We start from the raw sequence: 14,021 nt of genomic DNA, 5'->3' as shown, positions 1-14,021 counted from the left end.
AGGAAATTAAATGGTCCAGATATTCAAAATTGATCAGAAAAAAATTAAAACAAGTCCATGTTTTAAGTTTTTTTTAGCAGAAGTTCCAGGACATGAGTGTCAGTGCTTTAGGATCGTTGCTGATGGTCCTGGATCTTCCACTAAAACAGTCACACTACTCGGGTCTACACCTTTAACCAAGACGAGTTCAGAAAAAATTCAAAGATCACCATGAACGTGTCAACAGAAGTACCGGTGTGAACCACTAGGGGGTTTAAGAGGAACCGGAGTTCAAATAAAAAGACGAAGCAGCAGAAGAAGGTTCAAGAGTTTCATTGAAGGACAAACTTGTTCAGAACATTTGAGACTCAGTCGTCGTCCGACAACTGAAGGTCTTCGACCACGTCCTCGTCTCCCTCCGCCAACTCCATCAGAGCCGAGGACGCCAGCGGCTGAGGAGCTTTTGTTGCCTGCTCTTCATCATCGTCATCTTCATCGTCTACAACAAGAGCAGAAATAATCAGAGTCACGAAGTCTCGATGAGATTTAAACTGAGATCAGAACACGTCGAGTCTTGACGTCGTCTGAACAGAACGTCCTCATGATCTTGCTAATCCTGACTTGAGGACAAAAGTCCGTCGTCCCTTCTTCGATAAAGTCCTGCTGTGACTCGTCCACACTCAGGACAAAAGTGAGACCAGTTTGCTGCTCACAAACATCGGGGTTGATCCGGAGCATCAGTTAGTGGGACAAGTTCTACTCACCTTCATCGTCGCTCATGTCGGACACGTCTTCATCATCATCTTCATCATCATCAGAGTCAGCAGTGGCCTTGTTACCTGACGAGACAAACGTTACCGTGTTATTTCCAGACAGGCTTCATTCCATAAATGTGTGTGTGTGTGTGTGTGTGTGTGTGTGTGTGTGTGTGTGTCGTGCGAGCACAGGGGAGTCCCGTATGTGGGCCACATAGAGGCATCACAGGCAGCTGGAAGTTTCTGCTTCCTGAGAGACGCCGGCGCTGCACAAACACCGTGACGGTTCACTGCCGAGTGCGACGCTGTAAAACCAGGCGGCGGCTGCTGGCGACACGCCGACGACCAGGAAGAGCACGAGCAAGAAAACAGACGATCACAACTCTGACAAGACTCTCGGGTCATTCTGGGGTCGAAACCCTATGATCCAGGTCCTCACACCCAGAGTTTGAGAGTTTATAGAGATGAGATCAGAGGAAGTCGTCGTCACCTCGTCTTCCTCGCAACAACTGACTGATGACACATCGCCCCCTGCAGGCCGAGAGGCTTCACGGCACACATGCTCACGAACGAAGACTCGTCTGTGGTCGATGAAGTTGATTCTATGTCACAATATCAAGTTTCAAAGCATGACGTGGATTATTGATCGCTCCACATCAGACGTAAACCAGTGTTTCCAGATCTATCAGAGAACATAACCTGGGTTCTAAGAATGCAGCAACAGTGAAGCCATTATTCATGATTCTGAATTGAAAGGCGTGTCAATCTTACTCTTGATGGTCAGTCCCGTGTCCTCCTCGTCAGACTCGCTGTCCGACTCAAACAGACCCTTGAACTCCTTCTTGTCCTCCTTCTTCTCGTGAAGCTTCTTGCGCTTGATCTCCGGCAGGTCCAGGTCCTCCATCTGTGACCGAAGCCGACGTCAGACACGACAGTGGAGACGCCGCCGGACGCTCGGACTCACCCTCTCTTTGCCAGAGATCTCCAGCTGGATCTCCTTCTCGCGCAGCTTCTTCCACGTGATGAAGTACCTGCTCAGCGGCGTCCCCTCGTCCTGGAGACGCTTCTCCCAGGCGGCCTGGAGACGCAGCACGACAACATGAAGCGCTTCGTTTGATCCATGAAAATAGAAATTCATTTAACACTGAAGAGCTCATTTAAGGCCTGGAAATAACTTCCCATCATGCACAGCAACAGCTACATTGATTTCAACACCATGTGTTCAAGAGCAAACGATTACTTTAATCGTCCATTAGTGACCGATTATATTTTTTCATTTATCGACTAATCAGATAACATTTACTCTAGCTTTTAATTCAGCGTTTAGAACCAAAACAAATTAAAGATCGGATTAAATTAGTTCTGAAGAACGACAATGAAACTAAATTCACTCGCTGGGATCATAATAGTGTAACGACTGCCGAGTCACTGAAGCTCTGATCCATTAAAGATATTTGTCAAGTTTGGTGCTTTTATTGTGAAGTACTGCGGGAGCAGACAGGAAGCAGCAGCTATCACGGGTTCGCCAGTCAACTTGTTAATCTGTAGAGTCGTAAATGTTTGTGGTTTTTTCAAACTCACGACACGACGTCAAAGTTATAAACATCTAACACACAAAAGAAAAATCAGTCGTTCGTGTGAAGTCGAGCGGCAGATTTTCTTCACGATACTGAAGTGTTTGTTGCTCTTCAATCTTCTGTGATGTTGATGTAACTTAAGACGAGGTCAAGGAGACTGAAGTGTAAACAGGAAGGTTTAGAAATAAATAAAACTTAAAACTAATAAAAGGACGGCGTCGATTATTACATTCGAGTGTCGGACTCATCGTTGCAGTAAACAAACATCAACAAGCTGCCGGGACACGAGATGATCGTCAGACCAACCGTCACAAGTTGCCGCCCAGGTTTTCCCCTCGACGGTCACATGACGCCTGGAGGCGAGCGGACACACGGCGAGTCAGGCTGGCGACGCCTGGAAGCGAAGACTCTGCTCCAGACCAAAGGTCCCGGTGATTGATGCTGACGAGTCTGATCACATTATCGAGCCGACGGATGCGATAAGAGGCAGCAGACGACGGCGCCTCTTAACACGTTTATCGCTAATGTGCTGCCAGTTAAGCTTCATTAGTTCTGGAGATCAACAGCGCCCCCTACAGACACTCAGGCTGAAACCAAATTATTTAATCATCAAATCCTTTGTTGATTTGATTGATCCACTAATTGTATTATTGAAAATTATTCATTCATATGTTGACACTTCGGCTCAAATCTTATATTATCATCAACTAGATCTTTTCTAGATCGTTCTAGATCTTCTGAAAGCATCAGTCGATGTAAAGACGTCCCTCGACTCGCACTAATCGTTGAACACGTTCAGATTCGACTTCAATATCTTATATATAGATCTTTATCGACTCGTCTGAACCACGACCCGAGCCACAAACAAGCGGCGGCGCTGGTTCTGAGCGGATCATTAATGAGTGGAGCGTCAGGCGGCGACGTGTCAGCAGGAGCTGCTGGAGGAGAGTTTGGCCTTTACTGTCGCAGCAGCAGGATCTTCCTCTCGCCCGCGGTGACTCCGGCGCCGCTGTCACGGCGACCAGCTCAGCCTAAAGCTGAGGCGTGTGCGTGTAAAATTAACATGTGACTCACTTTGTGTTCATTTCTTCGTTTTCTTATTGACATAAATAAATAAATCCCTAGAAATGTGATGTTTGTTTCATGAATTCTCAGGAATTAAGTGTTTGTGACAAAATGTTAAACGTTTCTCAACATTTACCTTGAATTGATCTCAATCTGATGAATTCTAACAAGAGTTTAGATTCATTTTATTACCATCAAGCACTTCGTTACTCCTCTACACCGACTTATGGCATATATTTAAATTTTAACCCTTTGTGTTTTGCTTTAATGCCAAAAATGTTTTTATTGTCCATTTAAATTCTGTATAATGACAAATGATTTAGAGTTTAGTTGAAGTGACTCCAAGGTAAGAACAACTCACAGCGTTTAAAGCTGCTTTAACTAAATAACATTTAAACAGTAAGAAATAGACAAAATAAATCCATTTCGAAGTAATTTACTGACAAAATGTGTGACTGAGGTTTTAAACGTGGCTTGATAATGTTGAGCAGCCATGTTGAGAAAACTCATCCAGTGTAGTTCGTGTCAAAAATCCTCTGGTTTTCAAGTCAGTGTCGTTTTTACGAGTCTTCTGTTCAAGAGATGCGGCGAAGGATTCATCCACATCAACACTTCAGAGCAGCGACACGACGACAGGTGATGGTAACAAGTCAGACCGTCTGACTCCACCCGCCCGACTCCACCCGCCCGACTCCACCCGCCCCTCACTCACCACGGCGGCGGCGTCGGCCACTCCGAAGGCGGCGTTCTGTCTCTGCGCCGTGATGTAGATGCTGTTCTCCTTCACCTTCTCCAGCAGCTGCCGCATGGACTTGCAGTAGTTTGCCACTTTACACTCCTTCAGGAAGGACTTGAGCTGCAGGGATCAGAGGGTCAGCACGAGGACCAGGACCAGTGGACTTCACAGGAAGGAACTCTCGTCTCACAGTAGGAAAGTTGCTGGTTCAACGCCACAGAAGACAGGAAGTTACCTGAATGATGGCAGGAAGCGCGAGTTCAGGGAAGCCGATGGAGTTGGACTGACTGTGGAAATGTTCCAGGATCAGATCATAAAGCTGGTCCACGAGTCCGTCCTGAAAAACACCCGGAAATGCAGGTTCAACACCTTTTATACCATTTAACTTCGTCAACTTCCACCCATGTTATCGTCTTTTTAACTCAATGTTGTCGTTTCTTTTTCATTCATTTCTATGAATTTTACATCATTTTAGCAACAAAAAAAAAAGTTTGAATCACAAAAACACAATTTTCAAAAAGTTACTTAAGGTGAAAAATCACAGAAATTCTTTCCGGTGTATTCTTAATATCGTAAATAAAAAGTACATATTTTGTTTTTCCGAAGCAATTTCTATTTCAAAGTGACCTTTGATCTGATTTTAAAGGCTTTAAGATTGAATAAAAATCAGCTAAACTAACTTAGTATAACTAACTTATAATAGAAACTATCAGTATCGTCTCTGGTCCAGCAGTTTAACACAAACAATAACGTGATCCCGGCTTAAATAAATCACTGCACGTGTTCATCAAGAGATGACCTTGTAATGACCTTGTAAGCCTTCTCCACCAGGTTGACGTTGTTGAGCTTCAGAATGACGGAGAAGTTTATGGGTTTCTTGCTCATCCGTCCTGGTTTCTTGTTGAAGTTGACCTGCTGGAAGATCTGAGACAGAAAAATAAAGATCATTTGTCAACATGTCGTGACGACTCATGCGTGTGCGTCAATTAAGAACTCTTGTAGTTCAGACCCGTTTGTAAACCGTGTGTATTTTTCACACGCGTGTGCGGTTGTTAACGCGCTGGATGTGAGAAGCCAGGTGTCGTCTGTGCAAACATAGGATGTGGTGTCGGTCTGTGGGGGGAAGTGGGACGTCTTGGACAAACGGATGCACAAAGAACAGAAGCTACTGAAGCAGGAAGTGCCAGACCAGCCCCCAGAGGTGCTCAGACACACAGGAGCTGCTAGCCTTGAGCTAATTAAAACAACTTTTAACGAGGGGAACAGTAAAGCAGAAAACAACGGAAATGTCGTACGTCAAAGGAGTGTGTGTGTGTGTGTGTGTGTGTGTGTGTGTGTGTGTGTGTGTGTGTGTGTGTGTGTGTGTGTGTGTGTGTGTGTGGGGGGGGGGGGGGGGAGTGGGGGGGATGTGGTCTGTGCAGCATTTTAAGGACCAAAGGGTGAACTTCACTCTTATCACTTCAAACTTCTGTGGAACGACTTTCGTGGGGAAAAGCAAGCGTCGCTCAAACAAGCCGACACTCAACAGCTGAACCAGAGAAGACGACAAGACGCAGCTTTTTTTATGTTTTTTTTCACACGAGAAAGCGTTTGAAGGCCGCGATGAACCTGCGCGTGTCTGACATTCCTCTGCCAGATTCCAGGCCTGGATTTGAAACAAGGAAGACGTCGAATGTCGGCGGATCGTTACCTCCAGGAGAAAAGGAAGAACTGGCACAAATGTGTTGGTGCTGCTGGAAAGCGTGGTGAGGATTCTGCAGCAGTGCATCCTGAGCGGGTAGAACCGGGCTGTCGGCACCAATCTGTCAGGGAAGTAACCGTTTTTTAGTGAATGGCGCCCTCTGCTGGCTAGAAATATAAACGCCTAGTACAACTATTGTAAAATCCTAAGTGATGGTTCATCCAAATTTGACTGATGTTCTACTGACCCTCGGGTCAAGTCATAGAAACAAACAACAAAACAATCTTCATTTGAGCTCACTTGATGGTGCCGAGGATGACCTGGCACAGAGGGTAGATGAGCGGCTGCAGGACGTCACTGGGGTGGAGGGTCCCGAGGACGCGAGCCCACAGGTACAGACAGTGGATGAACTGCCAGTTGTACACGGACTGGTAGTTTTCCTGAAGAAGACGACGCATAAAAAGTCACTTTAAATAGATTTAAAGTTCCAGACTCGACCTCAAAGCCAACAAACCTTCTTCTTCATGGTCATGGCGTTCCGGAGGTGGATGGCCAGCTGTCGGATGTAGATGAAGGCCTGCTGGTAGGAGGCCTGCGTGTCCAGCGAGTAGACCTCGGTGAGGGTTCGCTGCATGAAGTTGATCATGGGGAGAGCGGTCGGAGACGTGAACTTGCAGTTCTGGACGTAGCAGACGTACATTTGCTGCGGAGAACAAACGAGGTTCAGCATTTCTCCTGGATCAGGAGCGGGAGTCGGACCGACCTTGAGAATGGGGCCGAGATACTTGTCCTGCTTGTGTCTGCAGATCTTGATGAGGGCCAAGAAGGCCAGAACTCGACTGGTCTCCTCACCCGTGCTCCACTGCTTCAGCAGTTGCTAGAAACCAAAACATGTGGAGATGTTTAAACGTCTCGTGGCGACAGAAGATCGACGTGGTCACCTACTTTGATCAGGTGTCTACACTGTTTGGGGAGACAGAGGAAGTATGGAATGAGCTGGTTGGCGTGACGCAGGACAGCACTGATGACGGTGGACTCGGTCAGGCAGGACAGCAGCTGCGGGAGAAGGTCATCTCATCAACTGTGACACAAACACAAACACCGGCGAGACAAACCTGCACGACTCCAGACAGATACATCTTGATGTCCGTTTGATTCTTGGGCCATCGCTGACTAGACGAAGGAAACACGAGCCTGAAAAGCCAAAGTGGGTCAGATTTAAAGCTGCAGAACTGAAGAGTCGAGGTCAAGCGGTTCATACTTTTTGGGGTCTTTAGGTGGCTTGAGGTTGAGCATCGTTTGCATGGTCTTGTGCATGTCCCGGATGCAGAACAGAACCAGAGCGTTGAACACTGGAGGAGAGTTTAGAGTCAACTTTCCTCTTCTGAAGATAACATGTCATCAGCAGAGAGACTTCACTCCAACCAAAGAAGTCCTCACGACTTTTCCTAGTATCACAGCAACATCAGTAAACAAGGTCTCAGGTTGCAGCATCTCCTTGTTTATAAAACAAGGTGAGGGAAGATAAAAGAATAAACACCTAAAGCCTCAACATGAAGACGATCATGAGTCTTCTGTCGTAAACACTCTTGTGAAGATCAAGGATTCATGTCGCGACAGGATTTAGACGTTTGTCTTCTTGATTCATTTTGTTTATTTGTCATTAAATCTTCTCGATCAAATGTAAATATTGTATTAAATCTACTATTTGACAAGTGAAGGTGTTGAGATTTCTTTGCAAACTCAATAAGAAACACTAAGTGAGCCTGTTTGTATTTAACGATCAATTTTTCAATTTCTTTAGCCACACCTGACTCCTGCCACACCTGGTGTCAATCAAGAACCAATCAAATGACACCTGCCTGACAAGTCGAGAATGAAAGATTGTGTCGAGATGTAAAGAGATTCAAGAACAAATGAAAGTCATTAAGTCTGGAAAAGGTTCTAAATTGAATCTGAACCACAGTGAGACACGGAGCAGGTGCTCCCAGGTGCTCCCAGGTGCTCCCAGGTGCTCTCAGGTGTGGCCCGTCAACCAGAAAGACCCAACAAACAACAGCATCAGAGGTCACACAAGATGCTGCAACAACACCCCAAGAACGGCAGCTTCACTCGCTGAAGTCTGCCCTCGATCTCTCTGAACACACACTCAACACCAGAAAAGTCATCAGCTCAAAGTCAAACTTGTAAACCTCAGAACAACCGTGTGCTCCTCGTTTTAGTGCATTTTATTTATAATGAAAGGAAGAAAAAAAAGAATCTTTCCGTGATAAAGTCTTTTTACTGGATTCATTAATAGGTTTTAACTCTTTCAACCATTTTATCATCTCACAGAACATCTCATCTATTATATGGTTATCATCTAATGTCATATTGTATCGCAGAGAGAGTCTGGACCACATACCTGAGCTGTCGGCCACTTTGTAGCGACACTGACTCGCTCCTTCACCTTTGGTTGTGGCGACAGCAGCTTTGAAAGCCTGAGTCACTTCTCTGAACAGTCGTGCCGTGGGTTCCTTCTTCAGACCCGCCTTCCACTCCTCGATCATTTTATCCGTCACTTTGATCACGTCCAACGACTTCTTGGCTTTCTTCGCCGACTCCTGACCTTCATCTTCGTCCGAGCCGTCGTCCTGCGGAGCACGAGGGTTCAGAACCTCACGCACAGAAGGTCAACCAAACTCACCTCCAGCTTGGACGGCAGCCTGTGGTACTTGGTCTCATCCTCATCCTCAGAGCTGTCCGTGTCGTCGAAGTTCAGCAACGTCTGGTCGTTCTCTTGCAGGAACTTGTAGAATTCTGGATCCTTGTTCTGTAACCGGGACAGTTGCTGCTTGTGCTGCGACGCCTTCCCCGACTGCGGCTCATCTCTTTCAAGCAATACAAAGAAGGCAAGAGTTGAACCTTCAACCGTTACAAGGCGAGCGTCCAACAGTCACTGAGAATAAACCTCCTTGAATGTGAAACTACATGAAGACTCGTCTGGCGTCGGACTGAGCAAACGATTCCTTACAGTTCTGTGCTGCGGGTGATTTTAAAAATGTGAATTGATTTTAACTTCTACTTGTTCTCCTACATGTACAAACTAGCAAACATGACTTGCCAAAGATAAAGAGAAGGACACGATGAAACGATGGTGTCGCACGTCACGGAGGATATGATGCCCATATTCAAAGTTACAAAGACACTAAACTACTTTTTGTTAATGTAATTAAACGTGAAACTTTATTTTACCAAGAGAACGATGCAGTACATGCTGATGCACGTTGTCGTTTGAAGCTTCTTTTTTTTTTACTGTTTACTTTAATTCCAGGAGGAAAATTGATGTGAAGTTCTTGATAAAAGAAAAAAATAAAACAAAGCTTATTTTCAATTATCTCGTACGTAATTACCGTTTTTCCTAAAACAGTTTTTTTTTATTAAATTGGGATTTATTTAGCAATATCACCCAGATCAAGTTTGAGATATAAACCACAATCATTAATGACCAAAACACATTCAAGAGTTTGTTTTTTTATTCATTTCCAGAGAATGAAAACAAAAATAAATACTCGTGACTGTATTGACAGAGAAATCAAGACTGCGGTCAAGTGAGCCGCGATCCAGACGCAACTTAAAAAAACTTGCGCTTCTGTGAAAGCGTTAAGTATCTTTTCTCTCCATAGATTCCAGAAACACTGGAAAAGGGGTGGAAATATGAAATATTTATTTTCTGCTGATCCGTTATAATTTCCCGTTTATTATTTTGTTGTCTTGCAAAATGATTAAATTACTGTTGTTTAAATAACTTAAGCACGGACCTATGACATTATTTTTGCTTAGAAAGCTGTGCAATATGTATTTTATTATAAAAAATAAACCTTGATAGTTGACAAAGATCTGACTTTACTTTCATGTTCAGCAGGGTTTGAAGTATAAGTGAACAAAGTTTCATGTATTTTTACTGTAGAAATATTGATTTATTGTCAATTTAGTACAGTGTATTATTGCCACTGTTATTCAAGCACAATATGTTTTAATTCTTATAAAAAGAAAACCTTAATAGTTGACAAAGACTATAACTACCTACACTATTAAATCACAGTTGAACTGAAATAACTCAAATGCATTTGAACGGTTATATTCTTAGACTCACTCTGTAGCTTCTGGTGCTTCTTTCTTCTGGACAGTTTGCTCAGGAGCGTCTTCTTCGGATCCAGCCGACAGGTCCTCCTCCTCCCCGGCCGAGTCGAACCCTGACACCAGGAACTCGTCGACGCTCAGATCTTCTAGTTTCCTGAAACAAACGTGATTTTATTCACAGAACGACACGTGTTTCAATGGAGCTCAACAACCACAAGCTAACGATGCGAGTCGCTCACAGCGTCGAGTTAACTTTCATGACAGAGAAACAATGAATCAAACCAAACAACTTAAATACAGTTGAAAACAAACTATCTTGGAGGTCGTGGCTGGAAACGACAAACTTTAATCACGCACCTCTTGTGTGTCGCCGCCATGTTGGATTACACACGTGAAACCGCGGTTACCCACAATGCACCGGGTTTGGTTGGTTTGATGGTTCGTGAAAAGACACTTCCGTCTGTCAGGCGTATAACGTAATGTTGTGAAACTAATCTAAACAATTAACTGTAATTACACAAGAGCATAAGACGGTAGTTTTCTATGAGTGTGTATCGTAGTGTTTTTATATGCCACCGATTTATTTTAGTATTTTGGATTATTTCATTGTGTTGATTATTTATTATTTATTTTTAATGTCCTTGTCGTTCTGGGTCGTGGTTCTGACAGGATTACAATCTACAGTTGAATCTCTGCTGTATGTCTTCATACATGTATATTTGACAAATAAAAGAACTTGAACTGATGTTTCCTGACACAGCAGAACTTGATTTAGAAGAGAATAAACAACGTTATTAACAAACGTAAAGATGTTACAAACACACACTAAAGAACCACTTTGTTCTCCTTATCAAACGTCGAGACCGGATCCTCGGATTCTCTGGAACATCTTCGTCTCTCATGTTTCCAAGAGATTCTGCTCGTAAATGGAACTTTTTCTGCTTTTGACACTCGTGTGGAAATAAACAAGTTCTACTTCCGGTTAAAGGTTTTCAAAATAATAGAACACGTTACAAAATACAAGCATTCGAAATCCTGTAGAAATGATTTTTGCTTTTTCTCTTTAAGATGAGAGACATATAGAAACATCCTCTGTGTTCTCTTGTCAAATACATCATTATGGAAGTGAAGCAGTCGGTGATGTGATCAGAAAGGAGATTAAAAAAAGAAGATTATTGACCTTGTTTTCTGGAGAAAAGGAAGAGACATGATTGAGAAACAGAACCAGACTGAGGAGCAGAAAGAAGGAAAACAGGAAGAAAATAGTCAGAATAATATGTGACGTGAACTCATCGACTTCATCTCTATAGAAAGAAAACTGGAGTCTTTTATTGGAGGTCAAAGGTTGAACTTTATTGACACTGAAGAGGAAACAAGAGTCACAATGATTACAAAGAAAGATTCATCCAAACACTCGTGGATCATGTTGACGCTCAGAGAGTCTCTGGCTGAACATCTGCTGGAGACACTTCCAACATCTGCACTTCCTCCACAGGTGCTGGGAGCTGCTCTCTGCTCCTCTGGACCACAACAACAACAACAACAACAACAACAACAACAACAACAACAACACACGTCATGAAGATCCCGACACTGAGCATCACAGACCGCACTAGATGGTGATCAACCTCTGGCTCTCTGAACATTACAAGGGTCTTAGATGTGAACACACAATGACTGTCTTTCAGAACCACACACCAAAACTCTCCGCTGTGTTCAGGAGAGATGTTAGTGATCACCAGGCTCGTGTCGGAGCGAGAGATTCTGTCGTCTTGTTCTTGATATACTTGTGATGTTCTTCCTTCAGTTCTCTTTGTCTTCATGAACCAGTAGATCCTATCAGGCTGTTTCCAGTCACATCGTAGAGTCACGTTCTCTCCTCCAGTGAAGAACACCTCAGCAGGCGGGTCAGACTCAGGACACACATACAGCAAGTACTGTTCACGATACTGATCACTGCGATCACAGGTGTATCGACCTGTGTGGTCCAAGGTCAGTGATGGAAACATCAGAGTGAAGTTGTTACTCTTTTTATCTTTCATCAATGAACTAATCTTCCACACATGTGGTTTGTTTCCAGTGATGTCAGAGCAGTTCAGCTCCAGACTCTCTCCCACACACACGTGAATGTAATTATCTTGTATAGAAACGTGAACATGTTCCAGTAGTTCACAGCTCTGATGGTTCTTCTGCAGACAGTAATAATAGAACCGACCAGAACTTACACCAAACGTTACCAGAAGAGAAGTTTTGTTCTTCAATTGCTGTAGTTTGTTCATTGAAGATGTTTCACCATCGATTAAAGTTAATTCATTATTTCTCGTTCTGTAGTTATATTGATGTAAAGCCCACTGGACCCTCTGGTTTGGTCCCACACTGTCACAGTCCAGCTCCAGTGTCTGTCCAACATAAGGGAACAAGTCCTGACGTCTCATCTTTCGTGTGTCACAAACCAGGAGAGGGAAGTTCTTCTCGTGCGTCACGTTGTTCTGGGTCCAGCACTGTTCTTGGTACTGACCCGAGTCTGAGACCTTCAGAGGGTCTATTCTATAAGAATCTTCTGTCTGCAGTCTGGAGTCATGATGCTGTGAAGAGTTCCACAGAAGTTCCTTCTCCTCACCGATCCATCTTGAGATCAAGCAGACGTCATCAGTTGGTTTGTTCAGGATGAAGTGATGAGATGTTCCTTCCATCTCAAGGACCTCAGCGAGGATGTTGTTGGAGAAGAAGGTCACCAGCAGCAGCATCAGTGCAGCCATGTCTGCGTCTGTGAGTGAGAGTCGTCTCTGCAGCGACTTCATGATGTCAATCTCTTCACCATCAGCAGCTTCTCGCCTACGATTGGTGGAACCAGACGATGACAGGAGGATGTTCTACGTCTACTTCCTGTTGGCTTAATCAGATGTGAAGCAACAACTGTTGTGAACTCACATGATTGACACTATTTTAATGTTATTATTCATTCAATTTACTTTTTCACTTTCATCAGTTCATTTTCTCAAAACCTGTCACTTTCAAAAACATTAACTTCACAATAACATCGTTTAAAGTCATACAACAGCATTAAAGTCCTGTTTTTGAACTTCTTTTCAAAATGACAAGTCGTCTCCGAAACAAACCAAAGAGAATGAAGACGAGTGAGAGAAAAAGTGACATCACTATCTGATCCATCAGTGCAGGAGTAGAAGAATCGATGAAACGTGAATATGGATCATTTATCTTCACACACAACACAAGACGTGTTTGTTACACAACGTAAGATCGATTCAAACATGTTCATAAATTCAACTTTAACTCGTCAGATGAACATGGAGGTTTAACTACGACCAGCATCAGAATAAGACGGATCTCTAAGAATCAAGGTTACAAACAGCAAATCAGTGAAAGGGATGAAAAATATACTTTATCAGAGGAAAGATGTTCAACTATATTTAGTGTTAAGATCCTCTTGAACAACAGTTGACGACAATGATTCCAGTCAACAGTGTGTAAACAACTTGAGGCAACAAAACTATTGGTGTGCGACACTAAAATATGTTTGTGTTGATAAAGTATAAAAAAGCGACATATTATCTGGGGATCAAAACAAGGAGGAAACAGTGAAATGAACGTATAAAAACACGAAGAAGTTGAAGAGTCGCTGTTGGTCTTGAAACTGTCGTCGATCTCATCTCGTCTCTCGCTGATGATGTCGAAACACTCGCCTGTCAACGCATCAGCGTGACGATGATAAACATCAGAGGAAACATGTTTTTCTCTTTCTTTGAAATGTTTCACAATCATGGTTTGAAAAGAAACCTGACATTGGTTCACAGAACTTCTTATATTGGATTCGTTTGTCATCGTGAAGACTTGTGGAGGAAAAACAAACTCATTGTTCGTGTGCTTCACCTGTCGAGAGTCCGGACAGGTGAAGAAGAAGCTTCAGATGAACAGTCAAAGCGTCTTTGCTCACCATGTACCATGATCCTCTACACCTTCATCTGATGTGACTGACTGGTGGTCCCTCCTGAGGGAGCTTCGACATGTTATACATGTCAACTTTAGTTATAAATGTCAACGTAGTTATACATGTCAACTTAGTTATAAATGTCAACGTAGTTATA

General features: G+C 43.5%; 2 protein-coding genes across 2 annotated transcripts; both read right to left on the bottom strand.

Moving 5' to 3' along the window:
* Nucleotides 1–296: 296 nt before the first annotated feature.
* On the bottom strand, nt 297–10,653 carry noc2l (NOC2-like nucleolar associated transcriptional repressor). Its single transcript, XM_087781070.1, has 18 exons — nt 10,273–10,653; nt 9,929–10,069; nt 8,480–8,663; nt 8,198–8,426; nt 7,055–7,145; nt 6,909–6,987; nt 6,739–6,849; nt 6,557–6,670; nt 6,308–6,496; nt 6,094–6,233; nt 5,803–5,914; nt 4,923–5,036; nt 4,348–4,449; nt 4,089–4,232; nt 1,699–1,812; nt 1,506–1,638; nt 744–818; nt 297–478 (listed from the first exon to the last, which is right to left on the bottom strand). Exons 1-18 carry the CDS (start codon nt 10,290–10,292, stop codon nt 348–350), a joined length of 2,223 nt encoding a protein of 740 aa, XP_087637196.1. The 5' UTR covers nt 10,293–10,653; the 3' UTR covers nt 297–347.
* A 663-nt stretch (nt 10,654–11,316) lies between these two features.
* Nucleotides 11,317–12,350, bottom strand: LOC148058867 (uncharacterized). Its single transcript, XM_087781450.1, has 2 exons — nt 12,291–12,350; nt 11,317–12,104 (listed from the first exon to the last, which is right to left on the bottom strand). The coding sequence occupies exons 1-2, from the start codon at nt 12,348–12,350 to the stop codon at nt 11,349–11,351; spliced, it is 816 nt and encodes a 271-aa protein (XP_087637576.1). The 3' UTR covers nt 11,317–11,348.
* Nucleotides 12,351–14,021: the final 1,671 nt, after the last annotated feature.

The sequence above is a fragment of the Callionymus lyra genome, chromosome 19 (assembly GCF_982586985.1).
Source record: "Callionymus lyra chromosome 19, fCalLyr1.hap1.1, whole genome shotgun sequence".
Classification (NCBI taxonomy): domain Eukaryota; kingdom Metazoa; phylum Chordata; class Actinopteri; order Syngnathiformes; family Callionymidae; genus Callionymus; species Callionymus lyra.
Note: the sequence above shows the minus strand (reverse complement) of the source record. Positions and strands in the feature narration are given on the sequence as shown.

Excerpts from the sequence above, each read along its gene's own strand:
- noc2l (XM_087781070.1), bottom strand. The coding sequence starts at position 10,292 with ATGGCGGCGACACACAAGAG. Across the intron at positions 6,850-6,908 it reads ATCTGTCTGGAGTCGTGCAG|CTGCTGTCCTGCCTGACCGA; the intron begins GTTTGTCTCGCC and ends CTTCTCCCGCAG. Across the intron at positions 5,915-6,093 it reads GTCATCCTCGGCACCATCAA|ATTGGTGCCGACAGCCCGGT; the intron begins GTGAGCTCAAAT and ends CTTCCCTGACAG.
- LOC148058867 (XM_087781450.1), bottom strand. The coding sequence starts at position 12,350 with ATGAGACGTCAGGACTTGTTCCCTTATGTTGGACAGACACTGGAGCTG. Across the intron at positions 12,105-12,290 it reads TGGAGCTGGACTGTGACAGT|AAGAACCATCAGAGCTGTGA; the intron begins GTGGGACCAAAC and ends TACTGTCTGCAG.